Source organism: Lipotes vexillifer, unplaced genomic scaffold (assembly GCF_000442215.2).
Source record: "Lipotes vexillifer unplaced genomic scaffold, Lipotes_vexillifer_v1.1 scaffold232, whole genome shotgun sequence".
Classification (NCBI taxonomy): Eukaryota; Metazoa; Chordata; class Mammalia; order Artiodactyla; family Lipotidae; genus Lipotes; species Lipotes vexillifer.
Window position 1 is genome coordinate 2,871,141 of NW_006793997.1, and position 21,658 is coordinate 2,892,798.

General features: G+C 47.2%; 1 protein-coding gene across 2 annotated transcripts in view; it reads right to left on the reverse strand.

Annotated features, from left to right (window-relative positions):
• Positions 1-21,658, reverse strand: part of LOC103069974 (nodal modulator 1) — a 53,085-nt gene that overhangs the window by 12,469 nt on the left and 18,958 nt on the right. For both annotated transcript variants that reach the window (XM_007466936.1, XM_007466937.1), the window contains 13 exons: positions 18,164-18,338; positions 16,674-16,815; positions 15,518-15,649; positions 14,315-14,451; positions 12,699-12,786; positions 9,444-9,507; positions 8,785-8,880; positions 5,452-5,670; positions 5,271-5,353; positions 4,275-4,434; positions 4,006-4,132; positions 1,882-1,995; positions 864-991 (listed from right to left, as the gene is read on the reverse strand). In XM_007466936.1, coding sequence (XP_007466998.1) covers positions 864-991; positions 1,882-1,995; positions 4,006-4,132; positions 4,275-4,434; positions 5,271-5,353; positions 5,452-5,670; positions 8,785-8,880; positions 9,444-9,507; positions 12,699-12,786; positions 14,315-14,451; positions 15,518-15,649; positions 16,674-16,815; positions 18,164-18,338 — 1,665 coding nt within the window. The remainder of the gene's footprint in view (positions 1-863; positions 992-1,881; positions 1,996-4,005; positions 4,133-4,274; positions 4,435-5,270; positions 5,354-5,451; positions 5,671-8,784; positions 8,881-9,443; positions 9,508-12,698; positions 12,787-14,314; positions 14,452-15,517; positions 15,650-16,673; positions 16,816-18,163; positions 18,339-21,658) is intronic.

Consider the following 21,658-nt stretch of genomic DNA (forward strand, 5'->3'; position numbering starts at 1 on the left):
GTGTATAAATATATTTACTAACATTTGTATAAACTGTCTCTGAAAGTATTCAGAAACACTGGAAAACCTAGGTAGCTCGGAGACCAGGATAGGAGGGAAACTTCACAGTGTACAGATTCCTTCCAGCATTTCCAAGTTTCACTCAAGTGAATGCATTTCCTCCTTTTCAAAATGTAACTTAAGTTTCAAACTTTTTTAAAAAAATGAAAATTTTTAGGAACTAAATAGGGTCTTTCAGGCCAATTTCAAAATAGGAACTTTGTGACTGAATTATTCGTTTGAAGGGGGTTCCCTGTTGGCCTAGTTGTTAGGATTCAGCACTGTCACTGCTGTGGCCCAGGCTTGATCCTTAGTCAGGGAACTGAGATCCTGCAAGCTGCCTGGCATGGCAAAAATTAAAATTAAGAAAAAAAAAAAGGGGGGGGGGGGGGGATGGGAGATACACTGCACATTTGTTTGCCCTGCACATTTCCCCTTGGCAAAAGAAGGGACAGGGGCCATGAAGTGTAGGAGACATGGTTTCCAATAATTGCTGCTATGGAGCACTTACGTGCCAGGCACCGTGCTGCATACTTTAAATATGTATCCTCATTTTTGTTTACAATCATCAAATGAGACAAAATCTCCTTATTTGTTGGATTAAACAGCAGGAGAGGTTAAGTGACTGGGGGGGGGGGGGACACTCGTTGGAGATATTAGAAGAAAACGGCAGCAGTCAGGAGCCTGTGGACCTCGTATCTTATGTCCCTTGTCTTCCAAATAAAATCAGTATGAAGACTGGGATGAGGTTCTAGAGAACAGAAGCGTGAATGTGATCCCACAGGCCGGGCTTGGGAGAGAGGGGTGCAGGTGGGACTGCCTACCTGTAGGCCGTGCGGTAGCCGGTGATGGTGATCTTCAAGTTCTGTCCCTCCTGCACCTCGATCATCTGCGAGGATGGCTCAAACCGGAATTCTTTCATCATGGGCTTGAAGTAATACTGGCCGGGGCTCTGCCGAGAGAACCACAAACTGAGCCTCTGCTGCAAATCTAGGTATGGCTTCAAAGGGGGCGGCTGAAGTCATGATGGACCAGAATTAGGCCCAAGAGCTCCATGGCTTCCTGGACACCCAGAAATGGTAACTCTAACTCTACAATAAATCATTACAGTGACAGCAATTACAATTCTAACAGCAGCTGTCATCATGGTGCGCCTACAAGAACACCATGGGGTAGAAACCATATGTGAATTTTATGAAGGAAGCAACTGAGGCTCAGAGAGGTCAAGTAACTTGCCTGAGATGACCCAGCAAGTAAGTAGCAGATGGAAGGTTTGAAGCTGGGTGCGCATCATTGCACAACATGTGATCTTTCAGATACACCTCACTGCCTGTTTGCGACATCCCTGTAACAGTCACTTTATTCCCAGGACTGACAAGATGGCCAATTGACGTGCACTCCTGAGTGCCCACCACTCAGGGCCTCATTCTACATCCCCAGTGAAAAATGGGTGCTATCCTCCCACCACGGGGAGTGTGCTTTGCAGAAGAAACACAAGCTCAACCCCCGAACGAGACTCGGCATTATAAACAGTGCGATCCTGTGGTAAAACAAAGGGATGCCTAAGACAGGAGCCGCTGTGGCCGGGGTAATTAACTACACTGTCTCAGTGACAAGGGGGTGACCAGAAAACAAGAAGTCTGTGCAGAAGGGAACATGAATCAGCAGCATTAAGTTCTAGTGAAAGCAATCCTCTAATTACGTCTGGTCCCCAAAGAAACGTAAAACACTCCAGGCTGGTTTTCTGTTCTCACGTTGTCAAGCAACACACAAGTCACGGCCGCCATGTCCCGGCACTCTCATGGGGGAGTCAGGCAGGCAGTAAACTACCAGACACCTTACCAGGTTTGAGAAGGTCAGAATGCCGTTGTCCTGAGTCAAGAGGTTGGAACGAAACACACCACCGCTGAGGGATAAGAGGACCCCAGGGAGGGGCTGGTCGTCTTCAGCTTTTATCTGGGGGTGGAAAAAGGAACCCCAGAGCAAGGTTAATTCATATTAACCATGAACAAGTCAAGAGGTAATCCTTAATGGGTTGTTTTTCTTTTACCGTTATTCACTGGGGGAGACAAAAGGTCTCCTCTTCATCCCCAGGGTAACCAATGTTAATAGTTTGGTGTGCAGCCTTCCAGAACTCTGTGCCCACACAAATCTTATCGGCGTTATGGCTGCTGTTGATGGACTTCATAAGTGATCTGGTGGGGCTGGGAGAGGCCCCCTAAACTGTACGGTTCTGTAACTGCAAGTTGCTTTTGCTGCCCTCAGCCACTTTCCCGGCTGCCCTCATCCACCAGTCCCCACCGATCAGCCTCGCTGCTTCGGAACAGCTGCATATCGTTCTAAAGCAGAGGTCAGCCAACAATGGCACACAGGCTAGCCACCGAGTTTTGTGATGGAAAAGGAGAGATGATCTGAATGTCCCCGAGTGTGTGTATCTTTGTGCACTTAAGTTTTTCTTTTTCCGAACAGTCAATTCCTAGGAGTAGAATTGTCAGAAGTGTGCACTCGAAATTCAGAAAGAAACCCCCAAACTGCCCTCCATGGTGGTTGTAACCATTTCCAGCTCCAACAAATTACCTATGTGTGGGAAAATGCATGCTCGCCAAGAAGATGGATATTGTCTTGATTATTGCAAATCTCACCCCAGACCCAGTGTTTCAATGGTAACTTCCTTTGCATTTCCCCAGTGACTACCGAAGTCGAGTGTTTCCTGTATGTTTATGAGTGACTTGGATGACTTCTGTGAACTGCCTTTCATATCCTTGGTTCATCTTTTCTCTATTGGGTTGTCTTTTTTAAAATTAATTAATTAATTTATTATTATTATTTTTTTGTGTGTGTGTGGTACGCGGGCCTCTCACTGTTGTGGCCTCTCCCGTTGCGGAGCACAGGCTCCGGACGTGCAGGCTCAGCGGCCATGGTTCACGGGCCCAGCCGCTCCGCGGCATGCGGGATCCTCCCAGATCGGGGCACAAACCCGCGTCCCCTGCATCGGCAGGCGGACTCTCAACCAGTGCGCCACCAGGGAAGCCCTATTTATTTATTTTTGGCTGCATTGGGTCTTTGTTTCTATGCACGGGCTTTCTCTAGTAGCGGCGAGCATGGGCTTTCTCTTGTTGAAGAGCACAGGCTCTAGGCACACAGGGTTCATCACCTGTGGCACACGGGCTCTAGAACGCAGGCTCAGTAGTTGTGGAGCAGGGGCTTAGTTGCTCCACAGCGTGTGGGATCTTCCTGGACCAGGGCTCGAACCCGTGTCCCCTGCATTGGCAGGCAGATTTTGAACCCACTGCGCCACCAAGGGAGTCCCATGTTGGGCTGTCTTTTTCTTATAGATTTTAGGAGACCCTGGTAAACAGGGAATGTTATTTATGGTACAGATATTTCTTCCCAGTTTGACTATCTTTCAGTTTGGTTTAAAATGCATTCTGCAATATAGAATTTTAATTTATTTGGCCTCTATGTTGAAAATATTCAGCCTCAAGGATCTCCAGACTCACTCTGTCCATTACACAGCATGCTTCTTCCCAAGAAGGACTGAAGCAAGAGAGAAAGACATTCTGCATCCTTCAACAGAGAACAGAGTCAAGGATGAAAGCTTAAAATACTTCCCAAAAGGTATGCACACAAGCTAAAGTCAACAGATCTCCTAATTACAAGTGAAAGAAGCCAGACCAAAATAAGAGTACATCCTGAATGATTCCATTTATATAAAACTCTAGGAAATGCGAAATGATCCATAGTGAAAGAAGGCAGATCAGAGCAGTGGGGAGGGGCAGGAGAGATGGGTTGCCAAGGGTATGAGGAAATTTTGGAGGGTGACGGATGTGGCCACCATTTTGATTGTGGTAGTGTTTTCATGGGGGTCATCATATGTCAAAACTGTCAAATTATACACTTTATGTGCAGCTTAATGTATGTCTATTATACCCCATAAAGCTGCTTGTTAAAAGCACACAGTGTTACCTCAAAGCTCACGCCTGCCAAGGCATAAGCCTTAAAGTCTCCTATGGTTCCTTCCACCGCAGTCAAAACATAGCCCTCCTTCTGCGAAGACACGGTATACTCCAGGTCACTGTGCAGTGGCCCAACACTGAATAAAAAAGAAACACTGGAGATGGCTTTGCTTCAAATCCTGGAAGAAGCATCACCTGCCCCAAGGAAACCTGGCTCCCCAGTTTCTTTCTAGGCTCCCCGACTGATCCCAAGCAAATGTTTCTTAGTCACAGCCTTACCTATAGGCACCTTTGTCATCAGTAAAGACTGTGATCAGGGGTGAACTCGCCCCCTTTTCACTGATGACAATCTCCACTCCTTCCAACTCTGGGTGGATCTGGCCTTCCAGAAATAAGCCTGCTTTCCCTTGTATCTCAATCAACTTCCCTGGGCAGCTTTCTAAAAAGGGAAGAGATAAACAGAAGACTAGGTTGGGGCTTCCCATTAAAGAAGGGCCTAAAACAGAGATATTGGAAGCCAGCTCCAATGAGGCTGCTGACTGTACCAGAATCCTCAGTGACTGCAAGTGGCCCAAGCCTCTCACCATTGACGAATGGCCTTGTTCAACTGCCAGGAATGTTAACAGGTACAGCCAACAGCTTTCCCCTGCTCCTCTCCCTTGGCTCTCACAGGCCACAGGTGAGGAGAGAAGCTGTTACTGCAGGTCAGAGCCTGTGCGGCTGGACCTCAGAGGACCGATATGGAAGGCTGCCCCAGACAGGCTGCCTGCGGGACAGCCACGCCCTTCAATACTCTCCTTCCAAACACAGCAACGTCCAGGGTTTAATGAACCCACGATGCTGGGAAAAGCTATTGGTAGCCTAAATATTCCACCAGCAATCACTTCTGGTTATCCAGTCCCCAAAAGACCCTCCCATAACCCTGACCAAAAAACATAAACATCACAAACAGTTCAGACACACGACATTTCAGACGTTTCAACAACTGATTCTTTTGCTTTTTATCTCCCTTCTGGTGTCAACCTGATAACATCAAGGAAAACTGAGTCCTTTTCCAAAAAGATCCCCCAATTCTAATAGTGAAAGTTACATTTACTGATTTAGACCTTTCGTTCATCCACTCACTCATCAAGTATTAAGATCTATGTGCCAAAGGGGACTGAAGGTGCCTTACAAAGATGGTCTCCCTATAACAGCAGCACAGAATAAAATTTTAATTGCAGGGAAAGAAACACTTGCAAAGGTGTGTCATCAGCTCGCTGAGCTGACATTTACCTCCACTGACGGTGGCTTCCATGGAAGGAGGATAAAAGAGCAGCTCTTTAGACGAGGGTGTGACAGTGATTTTCTCTCCAGACCTAAAATAAGTAAGATACTTCAATGTGGCTGGTCTGTCCCCCCATGAGGAAGGACATCAGAACAGAGGACCCTGCAGGGAAAGCCGGAGAGCGCTTACCGTGCCCAGTAGGAGAAGTCGTAGGAGAAGGGGCCCTGTAACTCGTCCACCATCTCCTGCACAGGGGGCTTGGTCCTTCCCTCAACCCCCTCCTCTCCACCGGTCTTCTCCCTCTCCTGCCTGCGGCTCTCGATCTCGGCCAGCTGCTGCTCCCTCCGCAGCTCCTGCATGGACCTCAGAGGGCCAAGGACCAGGGCGGGTTCGCTGTCGATGGAAGATCTGGAAGAAAGGAAGGAGCGGTCCAGAAGACGAAGTCACGGATCCCTGTAGTCAGTGGGAATCGGACATTTCTGCAAGCAGAGATCCAGCAGTAAAAAAACCCAAGCACCTCATAAAGCCACCAACACATTCTTCTGCCGTTTTGAATAAACTAATAGCTTTTTAAAAACAAAAAACTGAACTTCTTTGCCATGGTGGACGTATCTGATAGATCTGCGCTGGGATGAAATACCACTGACTTTATGACTTGAAGGAAAATTATCAGATTTCCTGTAGGACATGGAGTCCTTCCCACACCACCATCTTCCTTCCCACACCACCATCTTCTGTCTCTCTTTCAACCTTTATTGAGAACATACTCTGCAAGAGAACCAGGCACTGTGGAGACTGTACACAGGACAGACAACATTCCCCAACCTCATGGAATCCACATTCTAGTGGGAAGAGGCAGACAATCAACAGAAAAATGTTGTCAGGTGATAAGTACAATAAGGAAAAATAAACCAGCATGGAAAGATAAAAGAGCTGGTGGGAGGCAAGGGGCGCTACTTTTTATTAGGAGCTCAGCCAAGTCCCTTCTGATAAGGTGACACCACGCCGACCTGAAGGAAGGGCGGCAGAGAGCAAACCACTCGGCTCTGGGTGAGGCCTCAGGCAAGGAGGTGTCGAGTGCAAAGTCTCTCGAAGCCTTGGAGGCAGCTCCCTGCCATGCTCAAGGGACAGCAAGGAGACCAGGGAGCCCTGCGCAGAGGGACCCAGGCAGAGCCAGATCAGGCAGAGCCAGATCAGGTAGAGCCAGATCAGGTAGAGCCAGATCAGGTGTCAGACTAGGGCTTGGAAAACCTTGGTGTGGACCCTGGGGGGATGGAGTTTTAAACAGAGGAATGACAGGGTCTCCACTTGTAAAGATCACTTGGACTTCCCCATGAACTGTTATAAAGCAACAGCCAAAACTCGGAAGCCAGACAGGAAGCTGTGGCAACAATCCCAGCAAGAGACAAGGGTGGGTGGAACCAAAGTATAGAGGCCAGGTGCTAAGAAAGGACTGGATGACTGATATACAGTTGGCCCTCCATTTCCGCGGGTTCCGCATCCGAGGATTCAACCAACCGCAGGTGGAAAATATTTGGGGGAAAAGATATTCCAGAAAGTTCCAAAAAGTAAACCTTGATTTTGCCACATGCTGGCAACTATTTACATAGCATTTACATTGTATTTACAACTATTTACATTGCATTTACATCGCGTTGGATATTATAAGTAATCTGGAGATGACTTAAAGTATAGTTAAAGTATACAGGAGAATGTGCATAGATTATATGCAAATATGACTCCATTTTATAAGGGACTTGAGCATCTGTGGATTTTGGTAACCACGGGGGGTCCTGGAACCAAACCCCATGGATACCGAGGATTGTACAGTTGAGGATTTGCAGATGGATCGGTTGGGTTTGGGATGCAAGAGAAAGAAGAATCAAGGACCAACGAGAAAGATGGAGCTGCCATTTCTGAAACAGGGAAGGCTACAGAGGAGGTCTGTGGAGGGCGACAACCAGGAATCTGGTTTTGGATCCAGGAAGTACAAGATCCCCATTAGGGACCCCGCCCCCGGCCATGTCCAGCTGGAAGATGCATTTCACATAATTTTCAGCAAAACCAAACAAAACAAAAACTCTTCTGAGGTTACAAAAATAAAGTTAACAAAGACTGAAAACAACGTAACACGGAGTCACTACTGGTAAAAACATGACTTTCTAGTCATACCAGTAATTCATACTTTTCAAGCAGGAAAATACTAAAAGACATTGCTCCAGCACCAGGCAAAGTGCCAGGCCCACAAGACAAACGCAGCAAGTCCTTCTCCTAGAAACCGTGTCACCCTGGTGAATAGGTATCCCATCAATTCAGTCAGAGACCATGGGCTGCCCCTGACACTCCTCCCTCCCTGACCCCACGTGGTCAGCCTGCTGCCGCGTCCCTTCAACTCAATCTCCCTGACAACTCTCCAATACGTCCACTTCTCTCCATCCCCACCACCATCCGCCTGGCTGAAGCCCCATCCTCCCTCACCTGGACTCCTACAAGCCTCTGCCCCCACCTCGATCGACTTCCACTCTTGCACCTCTTCTATCTGTTCTCCACTCAGCAGCCAGGGGGACCTTCTTGAAACAAAAAGAAAGTGATCCCTCTACTTGAAATATGTCAGAGTGTCCACGGGACACAGCTAAGACCCTTAACGTGGCTGGCCCCCAGAAGCCCACCTCTCCTGCATGGGCCTCAACCCCCTGACAAGGTCAAAGTCAAAGCACTTATGACAGCTGTAATTTTACAGTTCTGTATGTGACTCTTGGACTACTGTCCGCTGCCCCCATGAGACTCTAAGTTCCACGAGGGCAGGGGCTATCGCCTATGCCCAGTGCCTAACCACTGAGGATTCTCCAACCATATTTTCTTCACGGACAGACGGGTGGACAGAAAGATGGAGACAAGGCTGGAAAGGCAACTTCAAATAAGGTAAGCTGGGAGAAAGTTACTCAGATTTCCGTTCTATTTGACAAAGATGGTCATATTGTCAAAACTCTTTCCTTTCTTGAGAAAATTAGGGTGTCAGATGCACCCACCACACAGCAAAAATTCCTCTCAAAGGTGACATTCACACAAACCTGACCCTCAGTGAGGGACTGCCTTTCATACACTTTCTCTCATGACCCTTCTCATATAAGGTGTCATCTCTATTTCCCAAGCCTTCGAGAAAGGGTCTAAAGAAAAATGGGCACTTTTTTTGAATTTGCTAAAACACTTGAAATACAGTGGACAAACCAGATTCTTTTTTTCCTTAGCACAGACAGGAAGTGTAACGAGTTCAAACAGAAATTTAAGACACTGAAACGAGCTGTCAGGAGACTCTTCCTCATCCACAGTTAATTCCTGAGTCATAAAAGGAAAGGAACAGGCTGTTGTGAATTTACAGCTATGTCACATAAGTATAAGAGCGAAGACCGTTTGTACTATGCCTAGAGATAACAAATCAAGAATAATTTTCAGAGCGTCCATTAGAGAAGGTCTGGTCCCCCACCCTCCCGTGCTCAGCCCAGCACGGAACACTAGCCTTACTTGATAGTCACGGTAACATCCATCATTTTGTCAGTGGTGATAGTTCCAAGGACGTGGTGGCGGATGGCTGTCAACGTCAAGATACTGGGTGAAGACCTATAAATTAGAGAAGTGGAAAGAAAACACCACATCACCTCATGGTTCTCAAAGGATCACAAACAACATCCTTTATGGGTGACCTTCCTGACCCTGAAATATACTATGTGGCACTGCGCTTAGTGCTTCAGAACTCCTGAAATACATACAAGTGTCTTTAAGAGTAAACTGATTCTCCACACTGAAACTTTACACCTCCAATTCCCTGTGAAACCCACAAGCATTTGTAAAAATAGAAAAATGGTAGACTTGAGCTTGAGAAATTCTCATCAGTGAGGCTGGAAGATTCAACAAACATTGTATTTAAGCCACTTCCAAACCACAGCCTTCCGTCCTGGGTTTACAGAATTCTTGGGGAAGAGAGCTTTACCTTCATTTCCTCAGTAATTTGCCCAACTGTCTTGAAATCCTTGTCTAGAGATTCTTTTCCATGCCTAACCTTACCGCTTCCAGAAGAATACAAAAAACTCCCTGTTCTCAGCAATGAGTGAAGAACAGATTCACACTCACTCTGCTCCACAGGAGACACACAGACACCCCGGAGCAGTCGGCGCCCGGCTTACGTGTCATAGGTGTAGAACGCTTGCTCGAACCGGTGGCAGGAGCGAGGGGTCACCTTGTACACACCTGCAGCCAGGAAATCAAAAGTAATTTTCAGAGAAGAGCAACTATTATGCTGAGCAATTCCAACATCCAAAATCCAAAGGTGGTGCCTCTCACTTACAACCTATCATGGATGTGCAACACGGGATCAGAAATGCCTTTTCTGCTGCCTACGATGGCTTCTTACCAATGACCTGATCCACTTAAAGGCCCACTCACAAAGCAAGGATTTTCATTTTGCATAACTTAACAAGTCACAGCACTTGAGTCTACACAGACCAAGCTAACAGACACATGCACGAGGAGGAACAGGAAGTACATTTCTACCACGAATCCGACCGAGAATCTTCTACCTAATAGATTCTGTTAAAGATCCAAAAGACAGCCACAGCCTGGACTCCTTCCTATAAATATTCCTAAGAGGGGGCATGGGGCAGGGGAAGGCCCAGAAAATTATGGAACAACTGCAAAAACACTTTCATGCCATGAGCTCACATGGGGTACACTCAGATTAGGGGCATAGAATGTCATTTGCCAGAAGAATAGTTTCAGGAAGGAACAAAGTGTAACAATGGATTCTCCCAAGTGGTCTTTAACCAACATTTTGGCCGTATGACTGACCAAAACATGAAATTAGTTCATATCACCTCTGCTGTTTCTGTCACACTGATCAAGCCTCAATGCAGTTATGAGTAGAAAAAAAATTACTAGGTTTCTTCATTCATTTTGTTTGTTCTTTCATTTGACAAACACTGACAGGGCAACACTCGGGCCGGGTATTGTGCCAGGTGTTGGTACACGGTGGGGACAGATACGGTCCCTGCCTTCATGGGGCTTGCCATCTACAGAGAGAGAGCATTCGACAGCCACGTGCACACCAGGTGTGAGGGGTATGGGCAGGGGAGGAACTGGGCACTGTGGACACGAGCACAGCAGGGAGCTCTCAACGACACTGTGGGGCCAGTCTCCCTGGGGAGTAACATTGGAACCAAGAAGTGATGGGCAGGCAGGCAGAGCTGGGTGAAGAGGGGATGGGGCAGGGAAAGCACTGAGGTAGAGCACAGCATCTGAACCACAGGCTTGCTGCCTGTCTCCCTAACAGCTGTCCTTACTGCTTACATTTAGGGTGAAAATGCGCCCAGCCTCGGGCAGCAAATCCAACCTCGCCAGGCTCCCTTGCAGCTAAAAGTGGCCTTGTGACACGGTTCTGGCCGGTAAGACATGAAGTTTCCTGGAGGATGCGGCATGGAAAATGTTTGCCCGCCCCCTCCTCATCTTCCTGCCTTAAACATAAGTTTTCTGGGGCAACACTAGGCACCTTGAAAACACAAGGTAAGAAATACCAGGGAAAGAACTTGTTGGGGGCTGTCGTATAGATTTTGTTACCTGCAGCCAACAGCATGCTGATTAAAACACAGGACAGAGTGGTTGGAGCAGAGTATGACAGGTAGAGCCAGATTACACAGGAGCTCAAGGTCTGATTAAGGGTTTTGTACAAGAGTACCCCCTATCTGTGGGGTATACGTTCTAAGACCCCCAGTGGATGCCTGAAACCGCAGATAGTACCAAACCCTCTACATATTATGTTTTCACGTACACTAATAGGTGGGTAATATATACAGTGTGGACGTGCCAGACAAAGGGACGATTCACATCTCCGGGCTGGACGGGAGCAAGATGGTGAGAGATTTCATCACGCTACTCAGAATGGCATGCAATTTAAAACTTATGAACTGTTTATTTCTGGAATTTCCCATTTCATATTTTTGGACCACAGTTGACCACAGGTATCTGAAACTGTGGAAAGTGAAACCATGGGTGCGTGGGGATTACTGTATCTTATCTTGAGAACCAAGAGAAGTCACTGAATTATTCATTAGGAAAATGCAAAATAAAACCACAATGAGATACTACTTTACACCCACCAGGATGGCTAAAAATCAAAAAGATAGTAACAAATATTGGTAAAGATGTGGAAAAACATGAACCCTCAGGCATGGCCGGTAGGAATATCAAATGGCAAATACAGCCTTTTCAGAAAACAATTTGGCAGTTTCTTTAAAAATTAAACATAAATTTATAATATGATTCCATTCCTAGGTATCTACCCAACAAATGTCCAAACAAAGACCCATGCACAGGGCTTCCCTGGTGGTGCAGTGGTTGAGAGTCCGCCTGCCGATGCAGGGGACACGGGTTCGTGCCCCGGTCTGGGAAGATCCCACATGCCGCGGAGCGGCTGGGCCCGTGAGCCATGGCCGCTGGGCCTGCGTGTCCAGAGCCTGTGCTCCGCAACGGGAGAGGCAACAACAGTGAAAGGCCCGCGTACCAAAAAAAAAAAAAAAGAAGACCCATACACAAATGTTCATAGCAACATTATTCATAATAGCCCCAAGCTGGAAACAGTTCACATACCCACCGACTAGTGAATGGATACACAAACTGTAATATATCCATGCAATGGAATACTACTCACCAATAAAAAGGAACAAATTATTAATACTGCTACAACCTGGGTGAACTTCAAAAACATTATGCTAAGTGAAAGAAGCCTAAAAAATAACAGTATTGTATGATTTCATTATATGAAATGTCCAAAAAAGGCAAATCCATAGAGACAGAAAATAAATTAGTGGCTGCCTAGAGCTGGGAATAGAGATCAAATGTAAACATGCAGGAAGGATATTACTGGGGTGATGCAAATGTTCTGAACTGGATTATAATGATGGTTGTAAAGCTAGGTATAGTTACTCAACATCACTGTACTGAACACATTTTAAATGGGTGAATTTTATGGTTTGCAAATTGCATCTCAATAAAGTCATTGACAGAGAAGCCACTGAAGGACTTGAAGCAAGGCGGGAGATGATCCAATCTTTATCTTAAAAAGATCACTCATCAGGAGAGGTCATGGGCTGATGGTGCAATCCTTTTAGAAGTGAAAAGGGCCCAGTGGTCTGGCCCCAACTCCAACCCGAGAGCCTGGGAACACATGCCAGCCCCCACCTCTATTTCTTTGGGTACCTGGGAACACATGCCAGCCCCCACCTCTGTTTCTTTGGGTAAAAACGCTGCTCTCTCCAGAGGAGCTAACCACGGCCAAAGTTGACAGCTTGACGCAAACTGAACCGAGATAGGGAAAAATGCCTTTAAAACCACCCTCTGGTGCCTTTCCATTTCTCTCACTCGTAGCACATCAATCCTTCCAGACTCACCGGGCTTGGACAGGCAGAATCGGTTGACGCCTTTGGAGAGGTTATAAATTCCCACGTTCTCAGGTCCATTTCCATCCTGATAAAATTCCTAAGGGACCAAAGCCAATACAATGACTTACCAGGGGAGATGGAGACACAGCGATGATTAATAATATTTCTGTTTCTGAACCAGTCATCTGTTTTGCCCATTAATCATGTGAGCAGCTGGGTACCACAGGAAAATCAAAAAGCTTCCAAAACTTCCAACAAAAACGTGATCTTTTTCATTCAATCAACTAATATTTATTGAGCACCTGCTATGCGGCAGACTCAAGGCTGGGCCTTGGTTGCTGCTGTGGCTCTTGTTTTCAGGGAGGCTTACATTCTAATATAGGAAGAGAGAAAACCCAGGTAGTCAACAAAGAAGTCAGTAGATTTCAGCTAGGAAGTAACAGAGCTTACAAAGAAATAAACAGGGAGCAGGATAGAGAGGGACCACCGCAAGGCCTGTTCAGCTTGGCCTCAGAACAGACCCCTCCTAAGCAGGTAACATTGGGGCTGCAGCCTGAGTGATGAGAAAAGGCAAATACACTCAGCTGTGCAGAAGACACGTCATTCCAGGCAGAGAAGAGTATGTGCAAAGGCCCAGAGAAGGGACCGAGCTTGGTGTGGAACTGGCCGAGGCAGCCAGTATGCCACGGCCCAGTGAGCGAAGGGGAGGGGGTAAGGGGTAAGGTACGAGTTAACGAAGGGCTGGCCACCGTTAAGGAAGATGGATCTCCGTCTAAGGGAAATGGAAATCCACTGGAGGGTTTAAGGGAAGGAATGGTTTCCTAAATGTCTATTACTTACTCTCAACTGGATATTAATCAACCCATCTAGGGTAACAAAGCTGTTTGTTGAGCACTTGTAGTTAAGCGGTTAGAGCATTCAACTGGTGTTGGAGACACCAGTCTCACTGCCTCTGGTGTCTAATATAAGTGGCCACTTAATTGCCATTTGCCTCTGTTTCTCCACTGGGACCTGACAGTGACATCTGCCAGTGCTGGAAGTCAAAAAATTATATAAAGTTCATGAATGGATCTACACAGGTGTACACAGGTGCTCCCTTTCCTGAAACCCACTGCATACACTGCCAATCCAGCTGCAGAGACTACAAGAGAATAACCAACTCTGTCCTCAGCTGCACCTGTTCATAAACAATAGCAGTGTATGGCCAGGAAAACTTCAAATAGGTTAAGAGGGTTACTTAAACCTTACCATGCCCCTGGGGAGTGAGTATTATGATCTCAATTTTAGAGGAGAAAACTGAGGCTCACAAACACTAAATGAACTTGTCTGATGCTACAGAGCCCACGTGCTTCGCACTACGGCAACAGCTTCCCCAAATCACTAGTCAGTTAGAATTTAATGTGGAGCCAGGACAAGGAAATCTCCCAAACAAAGGCATCTTTCCACTAAGGGACTTAAAATGCTTCCTCATGGTGCTTTCCGTAATAGGTGGGTGAGTCGAGGGGCAGAAAAGGGAATCCGCCTTGACTATCTATGCTGATAATACTCTTAGCATGCTAGCTCTTCTCGCTCTCCAAAAGGCGAGTGTCATTCCACATAAGAGAATCCTCAGAAGCCCCGCTTACCAGAGTGATGGCGTGAGACAGGGAGCATCTCAGCATATAGCCCGTCTGCCTGAACTCAATCGCTGACACGTCGTCCTCCAGAACCTCCACCTCTAGACTCTTGTTCTTCCAGCACCAATCTTCATGCAGGATGCTGACTGCAAAGGACACAACACACACCCACGTGGGAACAGAGCACACCGCCTCCCTGAATGCCCCCAGAAAAACAGTGCTGATGAATTCTATGTGTGAGCCTCTATACACATACATACCAACAAGTGCGTGTGTGTGTGTGTGTGTGTGTGTGTGTGTGTGAGAGAGAGTATACACATAGAGCTAATCACACTGGGAATAAGTAACTGCTAAAGAAAAACTGAAACCAATGGCCATTAAAATCACCAAGGAAGAAATTCAACTGGGCCTAAGAGCAGACTACAAGTAAGACATTCAGGGATTGGCAAACTTTTTCTGTAAGGCACGAGAGAGTTTTTCACCTTTAAGGGCCACATGGTCTCAACTATTCAACTCTGCCTCTGCAGCACACAAGCAGCCACAGACGATAAACAAACAAGTGGGCGTGGCTGTGTTCCAATAAAACTTTATTCATAAGAACAGGCAGTCGCCCTCAGCTCATAGTTTACCAACACCTGACATAATAGAAAATATAATTCCCCAGAAAAATCAGCCTACTTTATAAGCCATTCACTGCCAGCAGCTCCCAGCTAAACTGACAGAGCAAAAATACAAGCAATGGGAGCTTCTCAAGAAAGGCGGAGAAAAGAGAAACAACATTCGCCAGCACCTTCTGCTTCCCAGGCCCTGTGCAAGGGGCTTTACATACTGCATTTCATGAGTCCTACATTCTGCAGAAAGGTTCTATGACTCCTATTTCAGAAGGGGAAACTGAGTCTCAGGGAGATCAAGTAAGCTGCCTCGCTCACACAGCTGCTAAGTGGTAGAACACGTCCGTGTAATTATTTCACACTCTTTTCCGGCATTTAGAAATAAAATGGCATGAGAAGAAGTGTGTGGGTCATCCCGATGAGGCGGCAGTTAGTTCATAAAGCCTCAACTTCTGCATTACTGCCCAAGGCTAAATAATGCACATTCAAGGTCAAGGGGTAAAGAAGAGTTAAACAAGTACAACTGTACAGCTGGGATGCAACTTGAGAGCAGGTTTCCAGAAAGGTGAGAAAGACAGGAAGTGCTGCCTTCGGTTCTTACTTTTGTATTTTCCGGGCAGCACATTGTCAAACGTGAAAGTCATCGAGTTGACCTTGCCGGAGAGCTGGAGGCTCCGCTTCTCGCCCTGGCGGCTCAGGGACTGCAGGGTCACCAGCAGATCACCGCAGGTGTCTGTAGAGAAAAGATGCGGGGGTCTCACTTGACTGCCTTGTGAACCATAGCACCCGTTCGAACCCTCAATCTCTGTGTGCTGCTTCCCACCCCTTAGCTCCTGAAGGACAGTGCCAGGAGGTTCCTTCAAAGCTAACATGCATCTACTTGATTCTAGGAAGTCTCCCCCTATGCTTGTCATCGGTACCAAAAAATGAAGCCACCCAGCAATTATTGCATTAGGGGAAGTAATATCTATGGAGCATCGACAGGAGCAAGAGAAAAATAGACAAAGGTGATGAAACTTTATTGAAAATCCACTTCATACCAAGTATAGAACTGGGCCCTTTATCATCATCATAATAATATTACTAATAATGGCAAAGATTTATATGGCTCTTGCTGTGTTCCAGGTACTTCCAATGGCTATACATACAGTAACTCATTTGATCCTCCTAACTACCCTGTGAGATAGGTACTATTAACATCTCTACATTACAGATGAGGGACTCAAAGCACAGAGAGGTTAAGTAACTTACCCCAGGTCACATAGCGAAGGTTCAAGCCCATGCGGTCTGGTTCCAGAGTCTAAGATCTTAACCACTGTGCTACACTGCCTCTTGACATGACCGCATTTAAGCCTCATTAAAACCCCGAGAGCAGTAGTATTCCCATTTTACAGAAGAAAAACGGAGGCTGGGCAAATGTGTTTTACCACAGTCTCACAGTGGTAAGTGACAGAGCTGGGATAGAAACCTGGGCCCAACTACCATCTTCCTTTCAGAGTCAGAGGGCAATAAAAAGAAACCCACATGTTCTTCTGGAAGCCAAGGCAGCATTACTCAAAGAGAAATGTTATGGTGATTGTGGCAATTATTCAGAAAGAACTGCACACGACACAGACACTCCGACAGACACCACTCCCCTGGAGCAGCTTCTGCTTTTACCTTCAATGCCGCCCAGTGAGGAAAAGCTCACCAAAATCCCACCTCTCCCCACTTACCTCTTTGAACCTATCTGTTCTTGCTTTCAATTGACATCTTACCCAAACAAGAGACTTTCCCCGAAACCGATGCCAAAAACTGCACGAAGGCCACATCCATCACAGGCCTGTCAGTCACAGCCAGGAGCAGCATCTGAGGCTTCAACATCAGCCCCGCTCTGGTCTCCGCCTCAGGAACCATCACCTGCGGGACACACAGAACAAGGTCAGCGGCTGCATCAGGGCCGCTGCTCCCTGGCCGACGTGACACCAGAACATCCACCTGGGCCCAAGGCTAAATGGATTCTGTAGGACGAAGGTTCATTCCTAGGCCTAGTTTTATAATCACAACAAATCTGCATACAGCCAGTGTGAAGAAAACATATTTCTAAGCAGACATAAAACACTAGCCTTCAGCGGCGCCAGGTGTACACAGAGGCGTATCAGGGCACACAAAGCTGTCATTGATCATGTGCACCCAGGTGGAAACCATACGAAATCCCAGAACCTGATCCTGGCTTGAGGTCACTCGTGACACGAGCTGTGAACTTGTGGATGCCACGTGGATGACCAATAGTGGAACTGGGCCATTTCTTCTTCCCTCATTTCTGTGTGCCTTTGTCAAGCTCACAAGCGGGACTGGGAGAGGAGGCGGTGCTCGCCTTCTTCATCCCTGGTAGAGACCACATTCAGGAACTGCCCTTCCCTGGAAAAGGGCCTGATCATGCCTCTGAAAGGGCCTCTAAAGGCTCGTCCATGTGGCCAACGTCACAAGACACTGGCTGGCTGGTAAAGGAGCTGCCCACCCACACAGTATGCTATTCGTGGAAGCAGGGGCAAGGCTGTGCGCCCATCCCATCTCCTTAGCCGGGGGGGGGATCCCACTGGCCCTACAGGAGAGCAAAGTCTTAGAAGGACCCTTCCCAGTCCCCTCCCCTGCTCTTCCCCAGGGAGCAGCTGACTTGATGGGTGAGAGCCTGAGACCCCATGGGGCCGGTGGCCTGACCTCCGCTTCTGTCTCATCTCTTGCCCACTGCCCCGACCAGTGCTCAGGCTTTCACCTTGGCGGTGAGACTACAAGCCAGGGTCTCCCCTGCTTCTCCACCTGCCTGGATGGAGAAATTAGGTGGTGCCTGCCCAGCGTCTTCAATTTACAGCAAGGCAGGAAAAGGGAAGCTCTGTTTGGCCTCAGGGTCCAGAAGCCATGCTCTGTGGATGTTACTGAGCTGCCATGAATAAAGAGTTCACTGCGATCTCCTTTGGGGACCCGTGGATATTCAACAGCAGCCAGAAGCCTGAGAAGGTGGAGGCATGACTGGCAGCCTGACACTAACCCCTAATAAACATCAGGACTGGAAAAGAGAAAGGCCTGTTGCATCACCTTCAAACCAGCTGCCTGTCTGCTCTACTAACTGTGACATGCAGGAATGTAAAGATTTCAAAATAAGAAGTTGGGAATGGAAATGCTCCTTCTCTAACTCCATTTTAAAATAACCCTTTTTAAATCATTGGTGTTTTTTCAAATATCTTAAATAGAACAAAACTCGTCATACCTGGACTTTGTAGGTCCCTGGTTTTGCTTTAAAACAGAATGATCCCTGAGCATCCATCTCCACGGTGACCAAAGACTTGTCCTTGTCTTGAGAGGACAGGACAACTTTGTATTTACTCATCTGCTTGACAGTGTCGGGGAAGCGAATGATTGATATCTGGCCACAGACACTGAACCTGCAACAAGGGAACCATTCATTCCAGCATGAGGACTCAATTATCACAGGAAAGGTGCTTAGCAACCCAAACTATGCATCCCTCTTTCAGCCCTCGTCCCTAAGACTAGTATGATCTTAATGAAGAGACAGGAATGTAGCCAAAATGACTCCAGTTTTAAAAGCAACCTTTAGAAAGAAGATTGGACCTCTTTCTGCATAAGGAAAAGGCAGAGCGAGGGCCCGGGTATGCTCTGGGTGACATCTGGCCATCTCCCACTGCAGAGGCAATTTTCAAACAATCTGTGGACGATAAAAATGCTTCAGATAATTGGGTCGTTGACAGTGGAGCAGCCTCGAACTGAGAATGTGGACTAGTCCTTAAAAGCAAGAGCTGGGCTTCCCTGGTGGCACAGTGGTTGAGAGTCCGCCTGCCGATACAGGGGACACGGGTTTGTGCCCCGGTCTGGGAAGATCCCACATGCCGCGGAGCGGCTAGGCCCGTGAGCCTGGCCGCTGAGCCTGTGCGTCTGGAGCCTGTGCTCTGCAACGGGAGAGGCCACAACAGTGAGAGGCCCACGTACAGAAAAAAAAAAAAGCAAGAGCTGTAAGCTGCCTATGAAAGTGTGGTATTATCCAGGGGATAAAACAAGGCAGGGTTATCAAAGATGCCTTCCTTGCCTGTGATTATATATAATGCACAGATAAAAGCAATCTGAGAGATCTGAATAGTAAAGGTAATTAAGTTAAACAAAAATGCAGAGCTAAAACTGAACTCCTTAGGAGCTAGGAGCCACAGAAGCAACTTATAAGTGAAAAGCCCTATTAAGGTAATGGCTCAGACTGGAGACTGCAATGAGCAGTGTGTAAAGTGCTACAAGGCGCACCTCCAGAAGCACATGAAAGGCACATCCGCTCACTAATAAACACCAATGAAGCCCGGCGTCCGTGGAGTGACCGTCTTCATTTTTAGTCAGTTGGTGCGTGTAATAATGTCCCACAGCTGGAGGCCACAATCGCTTCTTCAACTGCCTAAAGGTTATATTTTCTAATCTTAAAGAGAATCACTTTAGATAAAAAATCAGTTGTGCCTTTTGACAGAAGGAGAATAAAAAATGCCGGATTCAGCGTTGGATAATTATGGGGCGCAGTAAATGCTGGCACACCCACTATGCTGCAAAGAAAGAAACAGCAGAAGGAACAAGAAGGCGGTGGAACGCTGTGTGTGTGATGTCCGGGAGCCAAGGAAAGCAGAGCCGTCTCGCTAAAGGGATGTGACCAGCCCGGCCATGGGGTCTCAGGCTGGACAGTGAGGGGCAAGACGCCATAGCCCACGGGCCAAGTCACACCAGCCACCTGTTTCGGGAGGGATCGTGAGCTAAGATGGTTTTCACACTTTTAAAGGGGAAAAAAAGGGCTTCCCTGGTGGCGCAGTGCTTGAGAGTCCGCCTGCCGATGCAGGAGACGCGGGTTCGTGCCCCGTTTCGGGAGGATCCCACATGCCACGGAGCGGCTGGGCCCGTGAGCCATGGCCGCTGGGCCTGCGCGTCCGGAGCCTGTGCTCCGCAAATGGGAGAGGCCACGACAGTGAGAGGCCCGCATAACGCAAGGAGAAAAAAAAAAAAAAAAGGGGAAAAAAAAATCAAAAGATTATTTCATGACATGATAAACGACATGCTACTATGACGTCAGTGTCCACACATAAAGTTTTCCTGGAACACAGCCAAGCCCGTTCATTTATGAACTGTCTGTAGCAGGTTTCGTCACAGAGACCTTATCAGCCTGTGAAGTCTGAAATATTTATTCTCTGGTCCTTGACAAAGTGTGCCAGCTCCTGATCTAGATTCAAAGGTTTGCCTTTTGGTTCCCTACTGTGTGCTATCAGAGAAAATGGATAGGAAGGGACTACTGATGGAATTATTCTCAAGGACCTTCCATATTCCCTTCATTTGTGCCCATGTCGGGGGACAAGTCCCCTTATTCATTCCAAGTTGAACCTCTTTGCCTAAGTTTTAAATATTTTAACCATATAATCAGTTTTAGCTCGTACTCTCAATTAAAGATAAGTGTCCAATTACCCTAAAACTCAAATATATATTGTTTTAATTTAGAAAAAGAACTAAAAAGCCAGTAAGACAGTGTTTTGTTATACTGAAGCTCTTAAAAATTGATGTGTCAATAAATTATTTCATCAGGATTTAATACATTAACGAAGAGAAATCAGTAATTTTGGTGCATCATAAGACAACTATATTCTCATTGCCATTTAGACAGAAGTCAGAGTTTGATTTTCAAATAAATTAGCAAATAAATAATTTTTTTAAAAGGGAAAAACAGAAAGAGTAAGAAATATCAATGAATTAAAAGGCAAATGGACCAAAAGGAAAATGATGAATTTTTCCAATTATGCTCAACAAATGTTGTTTCTCTTTCTTTGACCCAAATATTCCACTTTAAAGAAGAAAATAAATATAAAATTAAATTATGTTTCCTCATCTCCATGAATGGCACCTCCTCAATCTACCCGGATGCTCAAATAGGAAACCTGGGCTCTGATGCACAAAGCCTCCATATCACTCATTAAATCCACCTAAGCCTCCTCCCTCCCCCACCAGCAGGGTCCCAGGTCCCACCGGTCACCATCTCCTCCAGACAACTGTCACACCTCCCATCTACGCCCTCCACTTATACTCTGGCTTTCCTCCAATCGACTCTTCACACAGCAGTCGGGAGAAAAAAAAGACAAAAACAACCCAAACTTCCCAAAATGCCCTGATCCACGTGGCTCCCTTGATGAAAACTCATCAATGGTTTCCCACTTCACTTGGGGAAAAGCCCATCCCCACAAGATGGCTACAAGGCCACATGGCCCTCCAGCCTCACCATTGCCCCCAGCCACACTGGCTGTCCCGACCCCGACTCCAGAGTTCCTCTGTCCCCTCCAGGCCCTGGCACACGCTGTCCCCTCTGCCTGCCAAGCCCTCCACTTGGCTACCTTTCAGTCCTCCCGAAGGTCTCGGCTTCCACAGCGCCCCACCTAAACGAAGTCCCCTCGGAGTCCCCGAGCTCTTCCTGCACACCCACCCCAACTTACAGTCACTGACTCCTCGTCTTTGTGACGTTAGCCTGGTTCCCTGTACACACCCAGCACTTATCATGGTGGCTCACCTGGAGTCGCTGCTCAGAACTGTTTATGAGGGAAGCAGGGAGAACTGCAGCCCAGGAGTCACTTCCTGAGGCTCCACCACGGCACACACGGCAGCAGGCTCCACGGATGCTCTGCTTCCTCACCTGCCTTTCAACACTGAACTCCGGACCCGGACCCCCCGCCTGCCTACAGAC